This window comes from Cyprinodon tularosa, unplaced genomic scaffold (genome assembly GCF_016077235.1).
Source record: "Cyprinodon tularosa strain WSP-4 unplaced genomic scaffold, ASM1607723v1 ctg276, whole genome shotgun sequence".
Lineage (NCBI taxonomy): Eukaryota > Metazoa > Chordata > Actinopteri > Cyprinodontiformes > Cyprinodontidae > Cyprinodon > Cyprinodon tularosa.
This window is the reverse complement of record NW_024038981.1, coordinates 286,470-309,103: the sequence shown is the minus strand read 5'-3', so window position 1 is coordinate 309,103 and position 22,634 is coordinate 286,470. Positions and strand designations below refer to the sequence as shown.

General features: G+C 36.4%; 1 protein-coding gene across 2 annotated transcripts; it reads right to left on the bottom strand.

Annotated features, from left to right (window-relative positions):
• Nucleotides 1-4,270: 4,270 nt before the first annotated feature.
• paip2b (poly(A) binding protein interacting protein 2B) lies at nucleotides 4,271-16,329 on the bottom strand. Of its 2 annotated transcripts, none has more exons than XM_038290136.1 (4): nucleotides 16,056-16,329; nucleotides 6,765-6,931; nucleotides 6,239-6,421; nucleotides 4,271-6,148 (listed from the first exon to the last, which is right to left on the bottom strand). In XM_038290136.1, the coding sequence occupies exons 2-4, from the start codon at nucleotides 6,918-6,920 to the stop codon at nucleotides 6,092-6,094; spliced, it is 396 nt and encodes a 131-aa protein (XP_038146064.1). In that variant the 5' UTR covers nucleotides 6,921-6,931; nucleotides 16,056-16,329; the 3' UTR covers nucleotides 4,271-6,091. The 2 variants fall into 2 exon arrangements, with proteins under 2 accessions (XP_038146064.1, XP_038146063.1); XM_038290135.1 differs by lacking the exon at nucleotides 16,056-16,329 and adding an exon at nucleotides 11,800-11,959.
• Between the last annotated feature and the right edge of the window lie 6,305 nt (nucleotides 16,330-22,634).

Here is a 22,634-nt window from a genome sequence, read left to right as displayed (position 1 = left end):
ACATAATTTGCAGAAGGAATAAGAAAAATAACTATTATTTTATGTGTAGTATTCAATTGTCTTGTTTTAAGAGCAAGATTCATAATTTCTTTGGCAGATGATCTTATTTACCTGCAAATATACTGGGTTTTAAGAAACTTTTACTTTTTTCGATCAGTCTTGCAGTGTAATACCAAAACATTTTCTTATGATAATATGAGCTGGTGAAACGAGACAGTAACTGATTTGTTACTAGGACCAATCCAATGAAATACTTGAAAAATCATTTTGTGAATGCAGAAATGACCTGTTTGTCACTCATTTAATATACTAAAAAATTCGCTCTTGCTTTATTCTCTTTTTTCTTCCCTACATGTTATTCCTTTGTTCCTTGGCCCCATGAAACCCCCTCATTGTAAAAATAATCAAGATATTCTGCTGTCATGTACAGCTCGTTTAATTGTCTTGGTAATGACATGTCCTATACAAATAAACCTGCCTTCAAACCTGCACATTTTGTCACTCTACAAACCCAAACCTCAATCTCTTGTTACACTTATTGGGATTTGACCTGATAGATCTTCACAAAGTTGTTGTAGAACAGCAAAGCTCATGGAAGGTTTTAAATTAATGTTATAAGATTCGAAATCTTAAAATTGTAATGAGCATATCCATTCACCCCCTTTTAGTAAATAAATGCGCTTTAGTTGCAGTCCTATCTGCCAATCCCATGTTTTGCACATCTAAAATCCATTTCTGTTTTGTTAAATATGGATTTGACAGGGAAGTTTTTTCAAAAAAGCTGTTAAACACTAAGGTCTGGACTTTGACTAGGCCATTCTGGTGCACAAAAATCCTTTGCAGCGTCTGACGGGTTTCCTCACAGCATTGTTTTGTATGTAGCTCGCTGAGCAGCCTTCCTAGCCCAGAAAAAAGCCTCCCTACAGCATAACAGCACTCCATAATATAAGCTGGGAATGCTATATTCTTGGTTATGTCTAATGTTACCTTTATGTTACACATATTTGATCTAATCTGATCAAATATTCGTCCTTGCTGTGTCTAATGCATGGCTTTAAAGTGAACTGCAAACAGGACTTTTTGTGGTTCAACAAAAGCTTTCTTCTTGCAACTCTTTCCAGGAAAGGCCATATTTGCTAAGGTGCACAAGCAATATTTGTCTTATTAATATCTCTGGAGAAGCTACCTTAACCTCTTTAGAAATCCAGAAGGATGAGCATGTCTCTGTTTCATTCCTTTATTCTAGTTTAAATTCCCCATAACGTTATTTACAACCTGTCTGCTTGGTTTCCTTGATGCTGTTTGTTGGCTAGAAACTCCAAACTAGTTTTTTTTACTTAAATAGGTTACTTCTACACAGATATGTAAAGTAAACAAAGTACAAATACTTACTTACCTTACATAAGAGGAAATTTTGGCTATATTTTATTGGAATAATTGTTTTCAGAGAACTGTTTACTTTTACTCCTTCCCGTTTTTGCAGTTATCTCTACTCTCTGCTCCTTACATTTTAAAAATAGACTCATTATTTTTGTTTAATTTAAGCCAATTTTTGTTATGGGCTGTTGGTATAAAAAAAAATAATAATTTGCTTCATCTAGACAATTTATTTGTGGTTGTACTTGTTACTGCACCAGATTCTGGTTCAGCACATAATAGAATAGTTTTTTCAAGATGATGCAAAGTTCAATTTGACCCTGTAACCGTTACTTATAAAACTAAGACAATGAAGTTATCATCCAGAATTGTAGAAAATGTTTCCTTTAGTTTAAGGTAGTGCAGTAAAGCATGTCCTTTAACATTTTTGTTCTGCATTACTTTAATACTTTAAGTAGTTTTAAATTTTTACTTTTACTTGAGTAAAAAGCTTTAGTTGATACCCTCATTTCTACAAAAGTGTTTTTTTAACAGTAGGATTAATATTTCTATTTGAGTAATAGACATGAATACATTTGACGCCTCTGCTTCTACATGTTTTTGCTTGCATTTGCACATTTAAGTCTTTGATATTTCTATTATTTGTAAAAAAAAAAAAAAAAATGGTTTATCTGATACAGTCCCAACAAAATACAGTAAAGCGTTTGGTTGTAATTTTTTATTTTTTAGTAGTTTCGCAAGTATTTAATCCTTTCTTATTAAAGGGAATGAATGTAAATCTGGTCTTGAATCTATGGTGTTTCTGTTCTCACCATACAGAGGTCCCATCGGTTATGAGGACTTCCTGCAGTTTTTGCACAGAGAGGCCAAACCTTCACACCCCCTCACCTTCCCAATGGCATTCATTACGTTTATCAGACTGAGTCACAACACAGGTCATCATCTGTTCCCTGAAATTAAGCTTCTCTTATAAAGGAATAGAAATGCAAACTCTCCTTATTGGGTTTCAGGTTAAAAATAGGGCTGATCATTTATTTTTTTTTGCCAAAAATGACAAATTTAGGTAGATATAAATGACCAAAGTTATGGGAAAACACAATCATAGGATTGAACTCTTGCCTTTGAACCTTTTTGTATTGTCTGTGGTTTAATAACACTACCAATACATCCATTAATCGTCTATTCTACCTCATCTTTGCATGATTGTGGTTAGATTTCTCAGCGGTCATTGGGTGAGAGGCGAGGTTCAGTCTGACACATCGCCTTCCATGACAGAGCAAAACAGACAGGGCAAATAATCACTCTCTCTATATAGTTATTTAGCACCTTTCTTCATAAAAAATGCAAATTTCAAATCTGCACAGAATTGATCAGTCTGGTTTTCCACACCAATGTCTTTAATCTCAGGGAGCGAACCAATGTTCACTTTTAAGATTCTTAGAACCATGTTTGTCTAAAATGTAAAATCCCAATTAGAATAAGCTGAAGTTTGATAATGAATACCTTTCCAAGGCACCGCTCATTAACTCTGAACTTCCAACCTAGATGAAGTAACCAAGGAGTGGCTGAGAATCGTGAGGTCAGGTCTTGAACTGAAGAGCAGCTGTTCCTATCAGCCAACCTTCAGAGAGTGCAGTCTGTACGTTTAGAGACAACCCCACTCTTTTATCACTAATGCTTATTTTCTGACAACATCTCTGCTTTTCTCCCATTCCCAGCTGTAGGTTAAAATCTGAGCATCAAGATGTCCCTCCTAAGATCTCTCAGAGCAGCTTCAAATCACTGACTCCAGGACAGCGGAGAAGTATCCGTATAGAGCCCAGCCCAAGGCTGACAGAGTATCAGTACCAGTATTGTGCTCAGGTACAGCGGATCCTCTGCTGATGACACCATAATGTTCTCATCCCTTCTGTTCTCCTCATATCTCTCCACCAGGTTGGCCAAGCCAAAGTCCCATCCAATTTAACATCATCCTCCTTGTCACAGAACCAACCTCCCATATAAAGCCAATGAAAATAACAGCTGTCTGTTTTTTTGTTTTTAAATAACGTCTTTATCATGCTTTTTAGGAGCCAAAACAATTCATTGCTCCTAAAACAGAATGGCAGTCAGGGCTAGTTTTTGCTCCAACAAGTTCTCCAAGGACACAGGAGGGAAGCAGGAGTCAGAGCACCAGATCAGGTGGATTGCGTTTGTTTTTTTACTGAAGTAAAAGTAAAATTAACTATATTGGAAAAAATATGTTAAGCACCAAAAATTATATATTTCTGAAATAGATCTAGTTTATTTTGACCCACTGATTTTAACAGTTTAAAATAAATCTATTACTGTGAATTTTTCTGGCATTGCTTTATTACAAAGCTGCCAGACAATTGGTATGGTGTGAAACTCTTCCTACTTTTTCCTCATCCTGGTCAAAATTTACTAACAAGATGAACTCTGCATAGACACCAAACTTTCTTTCAATCCTGTCTTCGGTTCAAAGCACAGGAAATGCACACACTTATTGCTGATATTATGCACCCAAATCTGTAGATTATCTTTTTATGACATACTTTAAGCAAATTGACCATTTCTGATTTGGGAAAATTTGCAGAATAAATGTTTAAACATTGAGGTTTCTTTATCTCCTAACAGAGCTGTTTAGTGAAGCAAATACAAGCCTGTATAGTCGTTTCAATAATGCAAATAAATATATTGTAGTCACATTTGCATAATAAAAAAGGTTATCTAGCATTTTGTAAAATGGCTCGCTATAAAACAGACCTAAAGAGCTGTATTCATCTTGTTTAAACTATTCATAAATATTTATTATCCTCAATGAAAATGCTTAATTTTTCAAATTAAAACACATTTAATTAGAGATTAAAAATAAAAACAGTGACAACCTAGATTTGTCTTTAACATCTTTATTTGTCTTTTTTCATCATTTTTAACTCTATTGAATCCATACTGTGTCTTCAGATTTTTTTTTTCCTTTTCTTTTTTTAAAACAGCTTCTGTCATCTAACAGACAAAAAAAAAATAGATCTCCAAAAATGATTTTATGTTATGCGATCCACCTGGCGGACGGTCCCCACTGGCTTCTCCATTCCCCAGGGTGCCATGGTTACGGTGGTCCAACACTGTGAGGAAGTTCTCCTTGAAAAGCGTAACTCCTGTGTCTCTGCTGCTGCTTGGTTTAAAGCCAGAGAGGCGGTGACAGCACCAACTGCTTCCTGGATGATTTGCTAACCCGGGAATAAAATAATCAGAGGCTTTTGAACAATAATACTGCTGCTGCATTTTAAAGCTTACATGACGGATAAAAAAAAAAAAAAGGAAAATATTACTGCTGACTGGAACTGGAATTTCTCAAAGTATATTCCTCACAGTTTCACTGATTTTATATTGAAAGCCTGAAATCTAGAAGGAAAATAAAACCCTGATACACACAGAGTTCTGGTCTAAAAGTAGAACTTCACCCAGAAAAAAAAAAAAATTTTATATATATATAGAACTGAATATGTCCTTATCCAATAGGAATAAAAAGAATGGCCTGGATGCATCATATGTTTATCTTTAACAGGACATATTGGAGACCACAGTAGGGACCAACAGCTCATCCTCAAACACATGAATGGAGAAGAAAGAAAAATAAAATAAGGAGACAAAATTATCTGAGAGCCTGATCTGGATACGGACTCTAAATCTGAGTAACTGAGGCGGTCCAACGGAAAGAGGCAGCTGCTGCGTTTCAAATCAAACCAGTCCCCCAGCGTAACAAAACTGGTCCCCAGAAGAACCCAATCTGAAACCAAGCATGAAGCCGTCAGCAAAATAAACTATAACAATCTAGATTTTTTTCTTCCTTTCAATAAACTCAACTTGATGCCTGATTTAGACGTTAACCACCTCGGCTCTTCTACATTGGACAAAAAGATAAACCTGGATATCCATATAAAAATCTAAAAAATAATCTGTCATCCACGATTACAGCTGTCCATGTCTGCTCTGATAACTAAATGAACTGCCAGGTGGGCGGGGAGAGAGAAGGGGGTCTTTATTTGTTTTGAAACAGAGCCGGTGCTCAGCTTTCATCACTTTAAATGACTGACTGCTTTACAAAGCAGGTGCAGAACTTTACCGGAGTTTCCTGAAATTCTTGTCGTTTTTCTAGCTTGTTTGCTGCTTAAACCCTCTTCCTACTGAAAATGGTTTTGCCCATAAAAAAAAAAAAAAAGAAAGAAAGAAAAGCAGTTAATGTTGATTGGAACATATTTAACATTTCCGTAAAGCTTTTTTTCAATTAAAGTTTTGACCTGGTGTCGCTTCAGGTAGCTGCCAGTTTCCAGGAAACTACAGTGTGCCCTGCCTGCTCTGTAAACGGCAATCTATAACATGTGAAATAAGCGATGAGCTAGCGTTAGCAGGAGGGAGGTGCTGGTACCACACCCCTGATCTGAGGCCAGTGCCCCTCAGTTTACAAGAAACAAAACAAAACAAGCTGAAAACAAAAAGATCAAATAGGAAAAAGAAAGAAAAGGAAAAGAAATCCCCCCACCCCCCAACTGGGCCTGCCGGCACGCCACTGACTTTAAATGTGTGTGTTTGTATGTGTGTGTGTGTGTGTGTGTGTGGAACAATAAGAATGTGTGCGGCCAGGGCCGTAAGAGTCTCTGGATGTGCAAGGGCTCATGAGTGCATGGAGGCCCCATGGGGGTGAGGGGGACTTCTAGTATTTCATTCCTGGCACGAATTCCTTCGCCTCTGGATTTAAGATGCTCTTCCTCTGCAGGAGGAGAAAGGACACGATAAAAACACTTTTCTTTAATTAGATTGTTAGCGATCCACACTGCAGGAAAGAAGGGGGGGGACTCACCGCAACCTCCTCCACGTTGCTGTGATGGTCGCTGACCGACAGCCCGTTGAGTTGCTGCTGCAGCTGGCCGACTCCCTGGTTGTTGAGGTCACGCGAAGGGATGAACCAGTCCTGGTCTTCCTCTTCCAGCATTTCCTGGAAGCAACGCTCCAAGAACTCCTGCTCCAGCAGCTCCTCTTCCACCTCAAATAAAAAAAAAATGTATACAATTCATTACCTTCATTTAGATTCCAATCTTACCAACATGTGTGTTCTGATCTACAACAATAACATTTTAGAGCAGATCGACCAGAGTCATGACTCAATATAATAGAGGGAGTTCAAGATTAAGGCAACAAATTAAGGTTTCCACCATCAAAGATAAATCCTCAAACCATCAGCAGATACATGGACATTCCAGTTTGCTAATAAAACATTTCTTTCTAAATTAATACATCTACATTTTTAATCAAGTTCTAATAAAAATAAATCTGCCCTGGCTCCATGGCTCTATAGGATGCGTTTACATCATGTTATGTGAACACACCTGTCTGTTATACTCCTCTTCATTCTCCATCCACATGTACTCAGCAAACGGGTTGGCGTCAGGACTGTCACCTGCATGCCCATTGGCCACCGGCTCTTTTCCTTCCTTTCCTGGCGCTCCGCCTCCCGGTGTGTTGGCGACCTCGGGACCGCTCATCTCAGCTGGCTCTGTTGGCAAATCACAGCAGAGACTTACTGCTGGCGTTAAGCCTCCTCAAGGAAGAACAGAAAAAACTCCTACGGGGTTCCGATCAAAATGTATTATTCTTTTCTCATTAAAAGGATGAAAACCAAATTGTTAGGAGAAACTGCTGGGATAGACGCTGTTCAGTGAGCCATTTAAAAACCTATGCTATTAGCCAACCAACTAGATGAAGTCGACATGGAGTCGCTGGCATTTTGTTTACCATCTCCAGCCTGCCGAGAACAGTGGGACGTTGATGCTGCCGTAAAATACACACATTTCATACAGCACCTTTACAGATTAGGCTAATGGAAAACAAGCAGATGAAATGGTTAAATAAAATAAAAAAAAAATAAAATAAAAAACAGGAGGAAACTGGAATAGACAGGAAATACAACAGCAATAATTTAGGGCTTGATCACTTTGCAAGAGAAAACTAGTAATATTCAGCGTTGGGGATAAAAGCTGAGCAGCATGGAGAGTCACCGTCTGTAATTGCATTCAAAAATGCTGAAGCACGTTCAAACTGGACGGGGCTCAGATGACTCACTTCATTTTAGACACACAGATGCTTCATTGAAGCAGATCTGAGGCCAAAGGTTTAACATTAAAGAAAAGGTGATCTGACTTGCAAATACTGCATAAGAGCACTGCTTTAAATCAGCTTCATAAACTAACAGGACTTCAATGAATCACGTTCCCTCAAATAAACTACCGGCAAATATTGCTTCCTTTTTCCCCCCCAAGCCTCTGCAGATTTCAGCACATGGTGCAATCTTGACAAATGGTATGAGTCATGTGTAATCGTGCAACATCCTCTGATATTTTTCTTAGAAAAGTGATTTTACAAAGAAAAAAAAAAGCTCTCTAATGGTCAATCTACAGTTGAATATAAATTCTCGGAGGGAATTCTTACTTAATGGAAAAATAAGCTTTATCAGCTTAATCAGTGGAGAACAAATCAATATGTAATTGAATCATTCTCCACCAATTAAGCTGATAAAGTATAAATGCGAACATTTTAAGGCAGAAACAATCAGAATAATCGTGATTAAAGGATTATTGAAATTGCTAACTAATTTAGTAAGCGATCGTTAACTGGAATGTAGACTCTAAGAGATCCTTTAGCTGAAAGAGCAACCCACTTAGAGCAGTAATTATAATAAAAATTGTTATATTAATAAAATTATTTCACTCTGATTTCCTAAAAGGTCTTCTTTAAAGAACGTTTGGCTTTCAAATTATTAAATTAATAATAATAAAACAAAAAGACAGATTAATGGATTGGCAAAATAATTAGTTGCAGCACCAAACTAAATCAGTTTAAGAAAACATTAAGCCTTTTTCTTATATTATCAGGCTACGTTGTAGTGGACGAGAAGGCAATATTACCTAAACTAGTCTACATAAAGGCGTTGTGTCAAACTCTAGTTGTGTGAACCTTTACATGCACCTCTGTTTAAACCTAAACACACATAGTGAAGTCAATGGCAGGACACGAGATGTATCAAAAGAGTTGCAAAGCAGTCAAAGGATGAAGCGGTATAAAGTAGGGCTGTAGGGAGCGCATGCAGGGGTTAATGGCAAGCGGACAGTCAAGACAAACCCACCTGGAGATTTCTTAAAGCTGCTTAAACTAAAATTATAAAACTATGTCCCACCTTCCATGTTTTTTCCCCCTCTGTGAATCTGTGTTTACATAAACATTAAAACACACCAAGATGATGTTAAAAAAATATATATTAAAAATTATTCTTTCATAAGCATACATGGAAATATTACCATGTTCCATTAGGGCTGAAGCTATTTTTTTTGCAAATGCAGAGATCAATTAATCATCCAGTGGAATATAGTGACTAAAAAACATGTTGCTAGCTCACTAGCTAGTTAACTCTGATTGGTAAGTTTAAAAATGTGTATTCTAGGCAGGTGTATGCAGTGTAAATAGATTGATTAGTCAACTACTAAATCAATTGTTGTTCCAGCCCCAATATCGAACTCTTAAAAACTAATACGATTAAAATATAAAAACTTTTTTTTTTTTTAAATAAGCCAATCTTAAAATAAAGCTTATAGTTCAATATAAAGGACATGTGTTAGCCCTACAACAAAACACTGATAAGCAGGTGAATACATACTTTTAGTGTCTGAAACAATCTGTAAGGGAACAGAAAAGGAAAACATCAAGTTCCCCTTCTGGCTGGACTTCCTGCTCTTCCTTCAGTGGGACTGTCCCTCTCTTATATGGGATATTTCCATATAAAATAACACTAAAGGTTCAAACCAAACCCACAGTCATACAAATAACCACTGAAACCCCCAACTAAAAAAACAACAACAACAAAAAAATTAAAGATGCTGGGGCTTGATCAGTTATCTTAAGCAAAGGTATAGTATTATTATTTAGATGAGACATGCTATAATGATGACATCAGTGCTACAGACGAGTCATGACTCAGCCACGGCGTCAGAGGGTTGGGGACAAGAAAAAAAAAAAAAAGGAAATGAAGCTTCAGGGCCAAGCTGACACAGGGAATGCTTTAGCAATGTTTGATCTACAGCAGCTATCAGAAAGCATCACATAATAGGTTAACTGCAAATTTAGAAATCTTTCTCCATGCACTTTTTGTTCAAGTTCATTTCAACACCATCACAGAGTGCAGGCAGCAACACAGAAGGACAAGCTGTTTTTCAGCAGGACAGCGTGAATAAACACGTGTAATCTAAGTAGGTTAGCGGACAGGGAGAAGCTGTCTGGTTATATCTGTGTGGAGCAATAAAGACGTTTAATTATCGAGCGCCGCAAAATAAACAGGCTGTTAAAAAAATACATATTTATATGCGTTAAAAAAAGAAAACAAAAAGGGTTAAAGAAAGGAGAAATTACTTTAAAGAAAACCCAACAAGTAATTGAATGAAACTGGGTCAACTGGTGAGGCTTCAAAGATGACAAGAGAAAACAAGTGATAAAAATAAATCCCAGCAAGTTTGAACCTGAAAGAAAACTACAGGAAAAAATTATTTTAATATTTTATTACTAACTAAGTGAAAACATGTAGCCTGCTTGCATACATATATCTTGTCGTAATGTTTCTTTACGACAAGAGATAATTAGTCCTGCTTCTAATGCTGTCGACGTGGAGATTTTCACTTTGCACCTGAAATGTCAGGGTAGTTTATATATGCTGGCAGAGGAATTATACAATGCGTATACAGCTTTTTTTTATTAATAAAAAAATGATTAAATGTTTCAGAATTCACAAAGGAACCATCTACAGTCATTTCCTACAAATATATTTACATATATATATTTTTTTTCCATGTAGTTGTTATATGGGGGCTATGAACATGTTTTTTGAAAACCTAAACAGTCTTCAATGGGTACCAAAAACAAGAAAAAAAAAAATTTATAAATGTTTACCTTGCCATGAGGGTTTAGAAAATTTAAATAAGCACAATTATTTTAACTTGCATAAACTGATAAACACTTAATCTAAAACCAAATATATCATACCAAACAGCTAATCACTACATCGGTTACAGTGATTAGTGTAATTGTGCTTATCGAAATAACATATTTATCTCTTTTATTATAGACTTTGTAAAAACTGCAAGGAATCAACATAATGTTGGTAACCAGGGTTACCAGGGTAACCTGCCATGTCATTTAGAGGTTCAGTTAAAGTACAGTAAACAGTATTTTTTTATCATCAACTAAAACATTGAATTATTATAATAGGGAATATCTTTGAAAGCACCATAACTATGTTAAGGACAATAATGTATACTTTATCTAGGCTTAAAGGCACTGTCTACTGACATTATCAAATAGTACCTTTTCTTACATGTCATCATCGATATTATAAAGAGTATTTTGAGGCACTTATGACAGTTTGTTAATATTAATCAATAACCTTACCAGAAAAAATGACACTATACCATGTTTAGCATATTTTAAATCTGATCATAAAACAGTACAACCAACCTAATTACTTAGAGGATACTATGGTTTATATCTATTTCTCTATTAAGTTTATACTTTTAAACTTTGCATAGCGTTTCTATATTAAACCTTGTATGATTGTTGAAGTTTCAGAGCAACAAAAATAAACACCTGGATTAAAAAAATAAACATTTTGCTTATTTAACATTTTTCAAAAGAATTTCAGAAACATTTCCGAGTATTTTTTGTTGTAATGTTTCCGAAGGCTAATTAAACTAAGAGGAAAACTAAAGTATGAGACGAACGGACTCGAGCAGGAACCAAAACATAAGTTTGTGATCTGTCCGTTTTAGCTAAAAACGGTGGGAATAAGCGCCTTTCTAACAGTTTCCATGATGTAACCGAGCTGCATGTAACAGGAGCGGTGTGGGCCTTTGCTAACGGGCTCCACCAGGTGTAAAGCTTCCCCCTAAGCAGCCTGTTGTGAAAGGATTTAGCTGTGGGTAATGCTCGGAGGCCAGTTGTAAACACACTGTCAGTGGACAGGGGCCTAAAAGGTGAGCAGCTATCTCAGCAGCAACAAAGAGCACAGGGGGCTGCTTCAAAACTATTCCCCCCCTCAAAGTAAAAGAAAAGCATAACATTTCCTACAATATATTAATTGAATAAAAAGGAATTAGGCTTTTAAATCGTTTCAAAACAGACCGAAGACAAATGCAGGTGTGAGGAGAATCTAAGGCTAAACAAAGTGGGCTCCGCTAACAGCTAGCAGAATGCTAACAGCATGGCAGCATCCCCCCGAAGAAGAAGCAGGTCAACAAAACAACCTCCGCTACAAAGACAGCCGCCGCCTAACACGCGTGAATTAGCGCGTTTTTTTACACGCGGTGTGCCGAGTGTTGTAGTTACCTGGCATTGTACTGTCGGCGTTGGCCTGAAAGCGCAACGTTAGTCGGGTTTAAGTGCACAACGAAGAGTGCTCGCTCGAAGAGGAGGGGGGTGATTTCTCGGAGCTAAATCCTGTTAGCCTGCTGCTACGGTGCTCCGCTGAGGCGTTCACGGACTTTATAGCGGGTCGGGATTTCAGAGACGATGATGCAACGAAGCAGAGACGTTTTATGGGCAAGTTGGATTGACTTTACAGTGTCATTGTGTGATTCAAGATAAAGTAAAACGTAGTTTAATTTTTAACAGGTGAAAAGTAGAGGGAACTTATGTGTGTGTCTAAACGAATAGGTGGATATTATTCATCCATCAATCGTATGGTTGCTCATTTATTTATTCATCTAATCTCTTATCTGTTTTTAAATCATCCAGTGATAGAAAACGGCATTGTGTCCTTTACAATGGCAATAGAATTACATAAATAGCATGAACGACTCTGAAAAAGACAAAGCTTGAACTCTGGGCAGAAACATTATAAGAAAAAAATATATTTGGTTTAAGTCCAGATAGAAAGCAAGGCTTCTGCTCCACCTTAATCCAAAGAATAAAGTATAATTGTCTCAGAGACTAAATATAAAATCCACCAATAAAAAATATGTATAAAAGACAATAAAACAAATGTAATGGCAGAATAAGTTTAAAAAGTTTTTTTGTTGCAATTATTAAGTTTTTTTTAATGCCATATGACTAAATGTAGTTAATTATAAAACCCTAAGGATAGTTTTAATGTTGCAGCAAAGTAAAGGCGGGCATCTTATAGGTCTGCAACTAATGATTATTTTGAAAATAGATTAATCTATCGATTATTTTCTGAGTTATCAATAATAATCGGATAGCAAAAGGTTCCTTAAAGGAGATTTTTTACTAAATTAAACCAGGTTAATCTAAAACTTTTCCACTTGAGGGGTCCTGGATATAGCATATTACCATGAACTCCCTTTTATTGGTCCAATATATCATTATAATAAAAACTCACAAGTGAATCATATACATACATTCATCCTAACAGCCTGAAATCCAAAAAAAAAAAATTAAAACCCTCAAAAACTGAGAGTAAGCAATTCATCACTTACAAAACATAAAATATCTCTTCCTCCCCGTATACAAATGAACTCTTTCAAGTCTGACACCATCTTATAACCTCTTACACCCTAAGGGGGTATAAATACATTTCTGCCTGACAAAAACACACAAAAGTAAATAACTTATAGCCTCAAAGCTATTAGATTTAAGAAGAAACTTTTGGTACGTCTGTAAAGGTAAGATGTCATAGAATGGTTTTCTGGTGTCAGCACCATTGTAGCTTTGACCCTGCCTGAAATATTAGGGACAAAATACAAAATATTTTGCATTTTTTGAACCTCGCCAAAATTTTCTTTGAAATAAACATTGCAAAACACCAACAACCAAAATATTATTTATAGCACAAAAAAGTAGTACAGACTTTCAAATCTAAATGTTGTGTAAAAATATACCAAATTTGGACTCAATCAGATGAATCATATTTATTTTAGAATGGTATTAGTGAGAAATTTCTTAGGCGGAGAGGCCATTTTGGCACATTTATCCAGAAATGTCACCAAACTGTGCCAAATATGTTTTTTACATCAATACTGGGGATTTGGTAAAAATACGAGGTCACGTAGCAGCTGGACCCGCCGGTGGGTCCGTAGGGTTCAAGGGGATAATAGGCAAACTCTGTCCTAAGACGTGCAGCTACCAGCCCACTGAACATCAGGTCAACATCTACAGAACCTTTCTCCTTCATTTTATTTCTCCTGCTGAGGCAAATGCTCATCTTTGCCTGACCAAACAAAAAAATTAACCAGACAAATATTACTCCGTTGTGCCACTGAGTATCTGGGACCAAAAATAAACAGTTCATTATTACTATATTGGATATAGCATATTGACAGGCAAAAAAAAAATGTGTTTTTATATTAAAGACAAAATTTTATATTTTGTCTTTAATAAAAAAACCACCAAAGTGGTCAGAATAATCATAAAAAAGTATGGGTTTTAAATTATTGTGCAGCTAAACAGAGAGCTACCGGGCTTCAATGAGCTGCTCCAGCTGCCAGATTAGCAAAGGGAAAATAAGGCAGCAGAAAGAACTGAAAACCAGATGGCAGCGTAGCGCCACATGTGTTCAAAAGGCTGATAAAAGGACAAGTTAAAGGGAGGTTGTAAAAGAAAACTGGTTTAGTCCTTGTCCACACAGAGACAAAAGTTGTGTTCTTCTAGAAGCAATTTTAAATTAAATATTGGTCCACATGAGTGCATATAGCGCCACTGAATATGTTATGGTATGTTTGCCTGGCCTCATTTTTGGCCGTTATGATATTGTTTTACAAAAGATGAGATTTATTTATTCATTATGGATAAATAATGAAAATATGGGAACGACTTCTGGAATCTATCCACTTGGTTTCAAAAATGCATTGGCTCATTCCTAAACACAGGGTCTGAGTCAACGTTATGTCGAAATGGCAAAATATATAGTGGATATACCTAAGCTCGCCTCACTGAGGACGGAGCCTTAAAAACATCGGGGCAAAATGCCTCAAACAAACCAATACTGAAGGATTAAATCTCTAATCTGCATTGACACTGAAGTGTTTTGAATTTGAGTTTGAGAAAGCAGATAACATTCACTGCAAATATGGGCAAAACATATCAATAAATAAAAAATAAATACTTTTAGACACTTTTACAAAGAAAAAAAGGTTGTGAGATGAGAGGAACAGAAATTAACAAGATCAAAATAATCCTTTAAGAATGTTTCTGTTGTTAAAGCACTCTTCTGTGTAGGTTGACTAATCCTTGCCTTCAATATGAAAAATAAAAGAAATCAATTACATCCTCTGATTTCTTAGATGCAGTCACTCCTGTTTTCTTCAGAGTCTTTCACTTTATTTTAATTTTTTTACATTTTAACACATATTTCTTTTAGCTTTCAGTACAGATGTTTTCATATATTCACAGGTCTACATCAATGTCTAATTTTCTTCAAAATTTAGACTCACCACACTGGGAATAACATCTTTGATCGCACTGCTTGATAATTTACCTCGTTGGAGGAGATTTTAACTTTTTTTTTTCTCTGTCAGCTTTTCTCTTTGGGTCTTGTTTCCTTTTCTGAATCAACAAGTTGATAAAGTCTGCAAATTCTCTTTTAACTCAAATTCATTTGCAGAGTCATAAAATGACTGAATGATGTTCTAGAAAAGCATTATTCAACCATATTTTCTCCATAGCATTTCCAGCTGTCCCTGCAACTACACCATGAATTATTTCATTTTTATGTTATGTAGAGCCAAAAAAAAGCATCAGTCTCATTAATTTTAGGTATGTCTAAATATATCCTGAGGCATATTTCACTAAGCTTAAGTGTTTTATTTAGTAGCTTTCTATTTTTTCATTATTTTGAGGCGCTTTACAAAACCATAAATTAAGAAAATTAATCTTTATAATGAGGAGTTTAGAGAAATATCTTCATAAATCTAGTTAAATTCATTTATCACAGAGTTTTAAAGAGATAGATATATTTATTCTTTAAAAAATAATAATTTATATCAGGTTTTAGTGTGTTTGGTGTATCTTTTTACACAGTCAGTAGATAAATACATTAGCTGTCCAACTTTTAAATATTTTTCTTTTTTTTTCTGCCGAAAAGTAAAGAACCTGACAAAATTTCTTTTAACTATAGCGAGTGGTTTTAATAATTATTTATTCAGCCAGGGGGTTCCCTTTAAAATCCGGAGCTTATAAGTGGTACCTGAACGCATCATCTTGACAAACATCCACCACGATGCTCTGCACTTTGCTACCTTTAATGCTTGCGTGGCTTTGGGGGGAAAAAAGGCATTTCTCATAAATAGATTAAAAAACAAAATAAAAAAAGAAACAGACAGTTTTGTTTTATTTTAAAAGCAAAACGTCTGGATACGTTGGGTGACTACTAACTGACGTTCCGTTGTTCTAAGTAGTGTTAATAGCTGTTGCTCAAATGAACAGTTACTGTTACCCTCCTCTGTCTGTCATCTGACCCATAAAGAACATTTACAGTCAGTTACTACCCAATTTTAAACACTGATTGACTATTTTTACACAGATATAGAATAATGCTGAGAAAACAGCTATTTCTCCGTGTGGTTATTAACATGAAATACCATCAGCCTTCCCATTTGACTTTGTTATGCGACTTTTAAAACACTCACCGCTGAACTTTAAGCGTAAAACGGCGGCACTCCACGCCGCAAACACAGCTGTCAGGAGAGGAGGGACGGAGGTCAAAACGGTCCTTTCAGGGTCTAAAAACCCACGCAGTGAAGAAATGTATCCAGTTTACTCTGACGACCTAATTTAACTATCGTATCCTGTGTCCTTTCGCTCTTTTTAACCTGCTAAAACACGTTAAAATCGCTAGATTCGGCCTAACCGTTGAGAGGAAAACAACAGTGTCGTAGCCCGCTCGTCCAGTTGCACCTTTCACTCATTGGTTGAAACGGACGTCAATCAAAGTCTCCTCGTGACGCAATTGGTCCCAATCTAAATAAAGACCCGCCTTACTTTACCATTCACGTAAAGTAAATAAAGCTGCCCTTTCTCCTCTTCTTGCCCGTTTTTTGTAATGAGAGTAGTTTGTATTTGACGACGTGGACGTTTTAAAAAGCTCTGATATTTGTATTTTACAGGTTAAGCTGCATTTTAACGCTCCTAAACATAACTGAGATGTAAATCTAAGCGTGAACAATCAGACATGGGTGCTTTTAAGAAAGCTCAATCATCATTTACAGTTATTCTAGTTAAACAGTTCAACTGAAACATCATTAGTTCAACTTTTTTATTTTCTTTAGTCCAACTCTTTTTAATGTTCCTTTTTTCTGCATTTTTTATTTAATTTTATTTATTTATTTCCCTACTTGCTTTGATTCTGTTTTTATTTTCCTATATTTTAATCATGTAAGCACTTTGCATTGTCTTTGTACTGAATTGTGCTATACAAATAAATTTGCCTTGCCTTGCCTTACCTTATTATTATTTCTATAACAGATAAAACAGAGCATTTACATTTCCACATTCTTAATAACATTTTAAGATGCTGTCTTGAGGTTTCGGTCTTGAATATGTTTAACATTTTATAGGGCGCTCAGTGAAATACTTTGAAAATCAAGATTTCAAGCCAATAGTTGTATTGCAATCCAGGATAAGACCTTATTACCTTCGTAACATTCAAAAATAAGGATATTTTGATTGCAAAAAATGAATGTCAATGTAATAACAAGAAATTCCAACTTGGCCAAATATATCAAGAAAAATAATTGAAGTGCTTCTCTAAGAATTTCAAGAAAAACATGAACGATAGTGAAAGAAACACTTTTTTTTTGTTACAACATAACCTTAGAGGCATAAATGCTGATACTGGCACTTACATTTTTAGTTTATAAACCTAAATATAATTGTTAATTAAGCTTATTAACTTTTTAACTTTACTTTTTAACTTTTCAATCAGCTTTTTACCTTTTTTTTTCTTAACTTGTTAATTTTTTTTTCAACTTAATTTCCAGTAGGTAATCTATTATTCAAGGACTCATGTAATTGGTCAAATGCAAAGTAAGATGTACAGCCATGTAGCAGCATCTTTGCTGAATGGCTGGATATGGATCTTGTGCTTCTAGACCTCACTGAGGGACGGAGGGGACTCCATTTGTAAGGAGTATGCAAGTGTGATCAAAAATGCCAACTTGCCCTATAAAGGGTTAACATACTCTGAATATTTAGAAGAAGATGGGACAATTATTATTTTTTTCTTTCATGATAAAGCTTTTTATGTGTTACTGTATTCGATGCCAGCCTCTAGTTTGCAGCTGGAATAAATCAGATGGTTGCATTACTCCAACATCACAAAGGAGGGCGACTGTAGCACACATTGCGGTTGGCATACTGCACCAGCTGATAGAAACATGTAGCTTGATGTGTGGATCAAAGAGGAGAGAAATGACTGTAAGTAAGCACTGGTTCTCTCCAAGCCCCGTCAAAGGCTGCTGTATCCGGTGCCAACATGTAAAGAAACACGACACAGTATCAGACTGTACTTCTATCCTAATTTCAGGATGACAAACCTATTCTTCTTCCATGGTTTTCCTACTCCACACAGATTCCAATCAACCATATGTAGATAATCTCTTTATTATGTTCCCGTTTTGCCAGTGAAGCTGTCTTGCCTGCCTGTATATGCTTAGAGGAGATGGTAACATTAAATTCAAGAATGCCAGATGTTCCCCATGGTGTCAGTCTGATTTTAAGTCTGTGTGTGTGTGCTGCCTGTAGATCTACTATCCCTAGTCTTCTGTTACATGTGTCCCTTTACAAAGACCTATTGGAATGTGTGATTAAATACATATGTGTGTGAGCTGTGCCTAAACCCTGGGTTTGTATATCTAGATGTTTTTATGGTTTTATTGAAGACACTATGCATTAAAGGATTTAGACAATAGAGCAATAAACTTGATGCATTTTCAAAACATTAGGTTTGCAGGAGTAGCAGTTGGGAGCAGTTTTTTGTCTTTTCTCTCTTTTCAGAATCAACAATCTTTCAGGGATCTTTATTGTCACATGAAACCGTAACAACATTTTGGAGAAATTCTAAGCTTGAATGGTAAACAGTGCGCACAGAGAAATTAAAAAAGCACTTGTAGAAAATGTAAAACATAATAAAATCTCCTTTAGGCAACAGGATCTTGTCTAACGGGCTTTTTGACATTAAAATTTCCCTTTATATCTTTGTTTTTCTTGCCTTAAATTCTGTAATCTCTTTGTAAAAATTGCCCTTTTTAGTTTTTAGACTTTTGCTTGAAGCAACTGAAAGTGAGATCTGCAATACAGTAGCAATTTAAGCATGACTGTATTGGGTGAGCTATTTTCTCTGTGGCCGTGATGAGATTGATATAAGGCCGGATTTTTACCCATACCCTCGTTCTCGTTTAAGAACCCAACAATTACTTTCCACCAGTACAGAAAGGTTTTTTTTATAAATACTTATGATTAATTAATCAAGGGGTGACTTTATAATCAAATGCATTTTGCCCTAGTTGTAACCAGGTTGTTATCAGGTTGTTTGTTTGTTTTTTATTGTGATGTCTAGAAGCTTTCCTTTGTCATGCTTAGGAATGCTTATAAAGAAAACTGATGCAGCTAAATACATGATAACCCTGGAGGAAAAGTTGTCAAAGGCTACAAAGGTTTTCAGTTTGGCATATAGGTTCACCTTCAAGCAGGATTACCATCAAGAATAGTACGGTTTGGCCCAGTCAAAGTCCAGACCTACAACCAACTGAGAACCTGGGGCAGGGTTTGAAATTTGTTATTCAGAGATAATTTCTGTCCAATCTGACGGATCTTAAGCTATTTCAAAAAGAGAAAAGATGTGAAATAATTCATTCTCTAGATGCACCTAGCTAATAAAGAAATACCTCAATAGATCTTCAGCTACAACTACATGTAGTGACACAGCTGGAATTCAGTTGCATTCAGCACTCTTATAGAAAGATTAGATAAAAAAATGATTGTGGCAAAAAAGGAATTGCACTATGAACATAGAAAGAATACATCTGCACACTATTGCACTGAAACACCCCCCCCCCCACACACACACACACACACACACCCCACAGTTCTCCATTTCCCCCAGTCTCTCTTGTTATAAATTTCACCCTTAGCCTTGCAGTCCAATCATAAATCATACATTCCCTTCCTCTTCCTCTCTCTTGCTTGCTAAAACGTTTTTTTTTTTTTTTTACTACACAATAGTCCAGACTCCATGTCAAAGAGCAGCCATATTTAATATATGTGTGTGGGTGTGGGTGTGTGTGTGTGTGTGGCTTCCACTCCAGCTCTTTCCTTTGGCTCTGGGTCCCCACCCCAGGGGAGGCTGTACAGTGGGACTCAAACCTCCACCTGAATAAGCTCACACTGAAAAAGCGCCACATACTCTTAAATGCACACTAAAAAGGAAGTGGCGTATTTGCACACAGAATGTATAATACCACTTTCATTAATTCCTGCACAAGTCCAATACAGTTGCACACACAAATGGTCGCTCTCATGTCTTTACTCGCCTCAGTGAAGTTTTCAAAGCTCAGACTATATTAAACATCAGGCCTGAACAGAGAAATGAGTCCTACTATTTGTGGGAATACTTTTTTATTAATCACTTATTGTTAACAATACTATTTATGTGTGATTTACTCTAATTAAGGAAACTTTTACATTGCTCTGTAAAAGCTGTTGGGAAATACGTCAAGATAAGAACCACAATATGCAATATGCTAGGTCTCCTATTATGCAATATTCTCTTTATAAACATTTTGCAATAATGTGTGCTGAAGCCTGTGAATGAGATTTACAAATAGAAAACAATTTTCCCCTCTATCATTGCCTTTCCCGGCCTCTTAGCTAATGTGTGCTCAAAATGCTGTTTGAAAGGCATTCCCCTGATGATGTCATAAGGGGAAATAAGCTCTAGCAGCCCATCGTTCAAGCTCCAGCCTTCATCTAATGTACTATTCAGTGCTTCTAGGCTCTCTTTACTAACTCCGACTGGTCGTCATGGTTGTGGGCAGTAGGGGCGCATCCTTCCAGAGGACGGGGGCGTTGAAAGACAAAACAGCTCATCCAGAGGTTGGCAGCAAAAGGAGATTTTTGGTAAAGGCTATCTGCCTAATCTGAGAGGAATTTTCCTACACAAACTGCTAAAATGTGCTCGGGGGGCCTTATTATTAATGTTTTTTTCATTTTCAGATGTAGAATAATATTTATTGTTTCATGTGAGACATCAAAATAAATACTGCATAATCATTAAGGATACACAGCTTTCTATTCTCCCCCCACAACATCGGGTCAATACCTTGTAGTAACACTGTTCTCTGTATTTATTTCTTGCAACTATTTGAGCTATGTTGCTACATGTAGGGACAGAGAAGTTTAGTTTTTTTCTTCTCAAAAGCAGCACACACTTTAATGGAGAATATCTGTGATTATAAATTTAGATTCTTGCCATAAATCTGGTTTGGATATTGCTCTGGACATTGATTAGATGACTCAAACACATGAATGATGATCCTCCTCCTCAGTCTCGGGTTTCATTGCAGCAGCTGGAAGGCTTTCTCCAAGGACTTTTCTCTACAAAACCTCTTCTACCTTTTGTCGAATTTAAAAATTTGAAATAGCTACCAAAGTAATAAGTTTAGATCCAGACTGAAGTTTGATATTACTGTCTGTTATGTATTTTGTAATAATTCATGTTGTATCTGTTCCATCAAAGGGATTGTAACTCTGTTTTGCTTGTACGTACTGGTTTGACATGTGGTGCTATCTTGAGAGGGGAGTCCTCATTCAGGCTATTGTTGACATTTTGGAGTTATTTAAAGCAACCGCCCTCCAGCATCTATGTTTGTCTCCCTCCATGCGCCTTAGTGTGTCATATGTTATTGGGTGTGTTTCCGTTGCTCGAGGACTACTTCCACCAGTCCCACTTCCACAGATAATGTGGAATTCATGAAGAGAATGTCACACGGGGAGGACCTTCCTGTCACCTGACCCCATGTCTTCCTGTGTAGTTTCCTGCGTCTGAGCATGCACCAAGGATCATGGCTTATGTGATGGAGAACCTGGTCTGCATCTCCATCTGATGGGATGGGTACCGATGCTGAGATAGTTATGGAGAAGATGTCCAACTTGCTTTAACTTCTATATAATTAGCAGCTATAGGGCTTCACAATCAGCCCCTTTGTTTTGGTTGTTTGGCAAATAAATATTAGAGGAAGCTGAAGTGGTAATACATTGACTTTCATTGATTTCCAGTCAGTTTTAACCCCTTTTATAACCTACCCCTAACATAACTCTAAATTTAGGATTACCAGTCCATAACTAACCTTAACCTCAAAGCAATTTATATCTTAGCCCTAAACCTAACTATTGGAAAAATAGGAAGTGTGACCCAGCTAAATGTCCTCACTTTGCTATAAACAGTCCTTCATTTATTTAATGGTGGAAACTGAAAAAATATATGGAGTCTGACGCCAAAACAGGGGCACACAAATCATTTTTCTGTGATCATTTTACGTTGTCTAATTTAACAGTTTGAGTCCAGTTTGCTAGGTAGTGCAGTGCACTACTACAGATATGTATCTTAAGGATGTATATTAATTTGATAGATTATTCACAGCAGGGGTTCCCAAATTTTGTCATTTTTAAGTCATTTATTAAGGGAATTGAAGCAAATTATGAAGCTATTTCTTTAACTAAAGCCCTAAAAGCTCTCTTGGCTGAGTTCACTCATGATGTAGCACAGCAAGGTTAACTTGAGCTGTTGACAAAACACATCTTACTGTCAAGGAAAAACAAAATAAAGTCGATAACACCGTCCGGAATGTCAACGCTCCTTTAATGCCAATGTTGAGCACATAATGCTGGTAAAATGATTGAAAGTTTCAAAAATACAGATAGCATTGCTTTTAAGGTTTAGGATTAAGAACAAAACAAAGAAAAGAAAAAAAACATTTTCTTTTGCATGGTGCTGTATTCCAAATACAAAAGAGGTAGCAACACAGAAGAAAAGAAGAGAGCGAATGACGTGGTGGCAGGTTTTGCGTTGGGGCCCCTTGGTTTTTCAGTCAACAGGGGGAGAGGTGCCATGTAATGGTTTCCAGACCCACAGACACAAAGATACACTCTAATTCGATTTGGAAATCTGACAGAAGGAGGAAGCAGAGTGTATGTGGACGTTTGTGTGTATG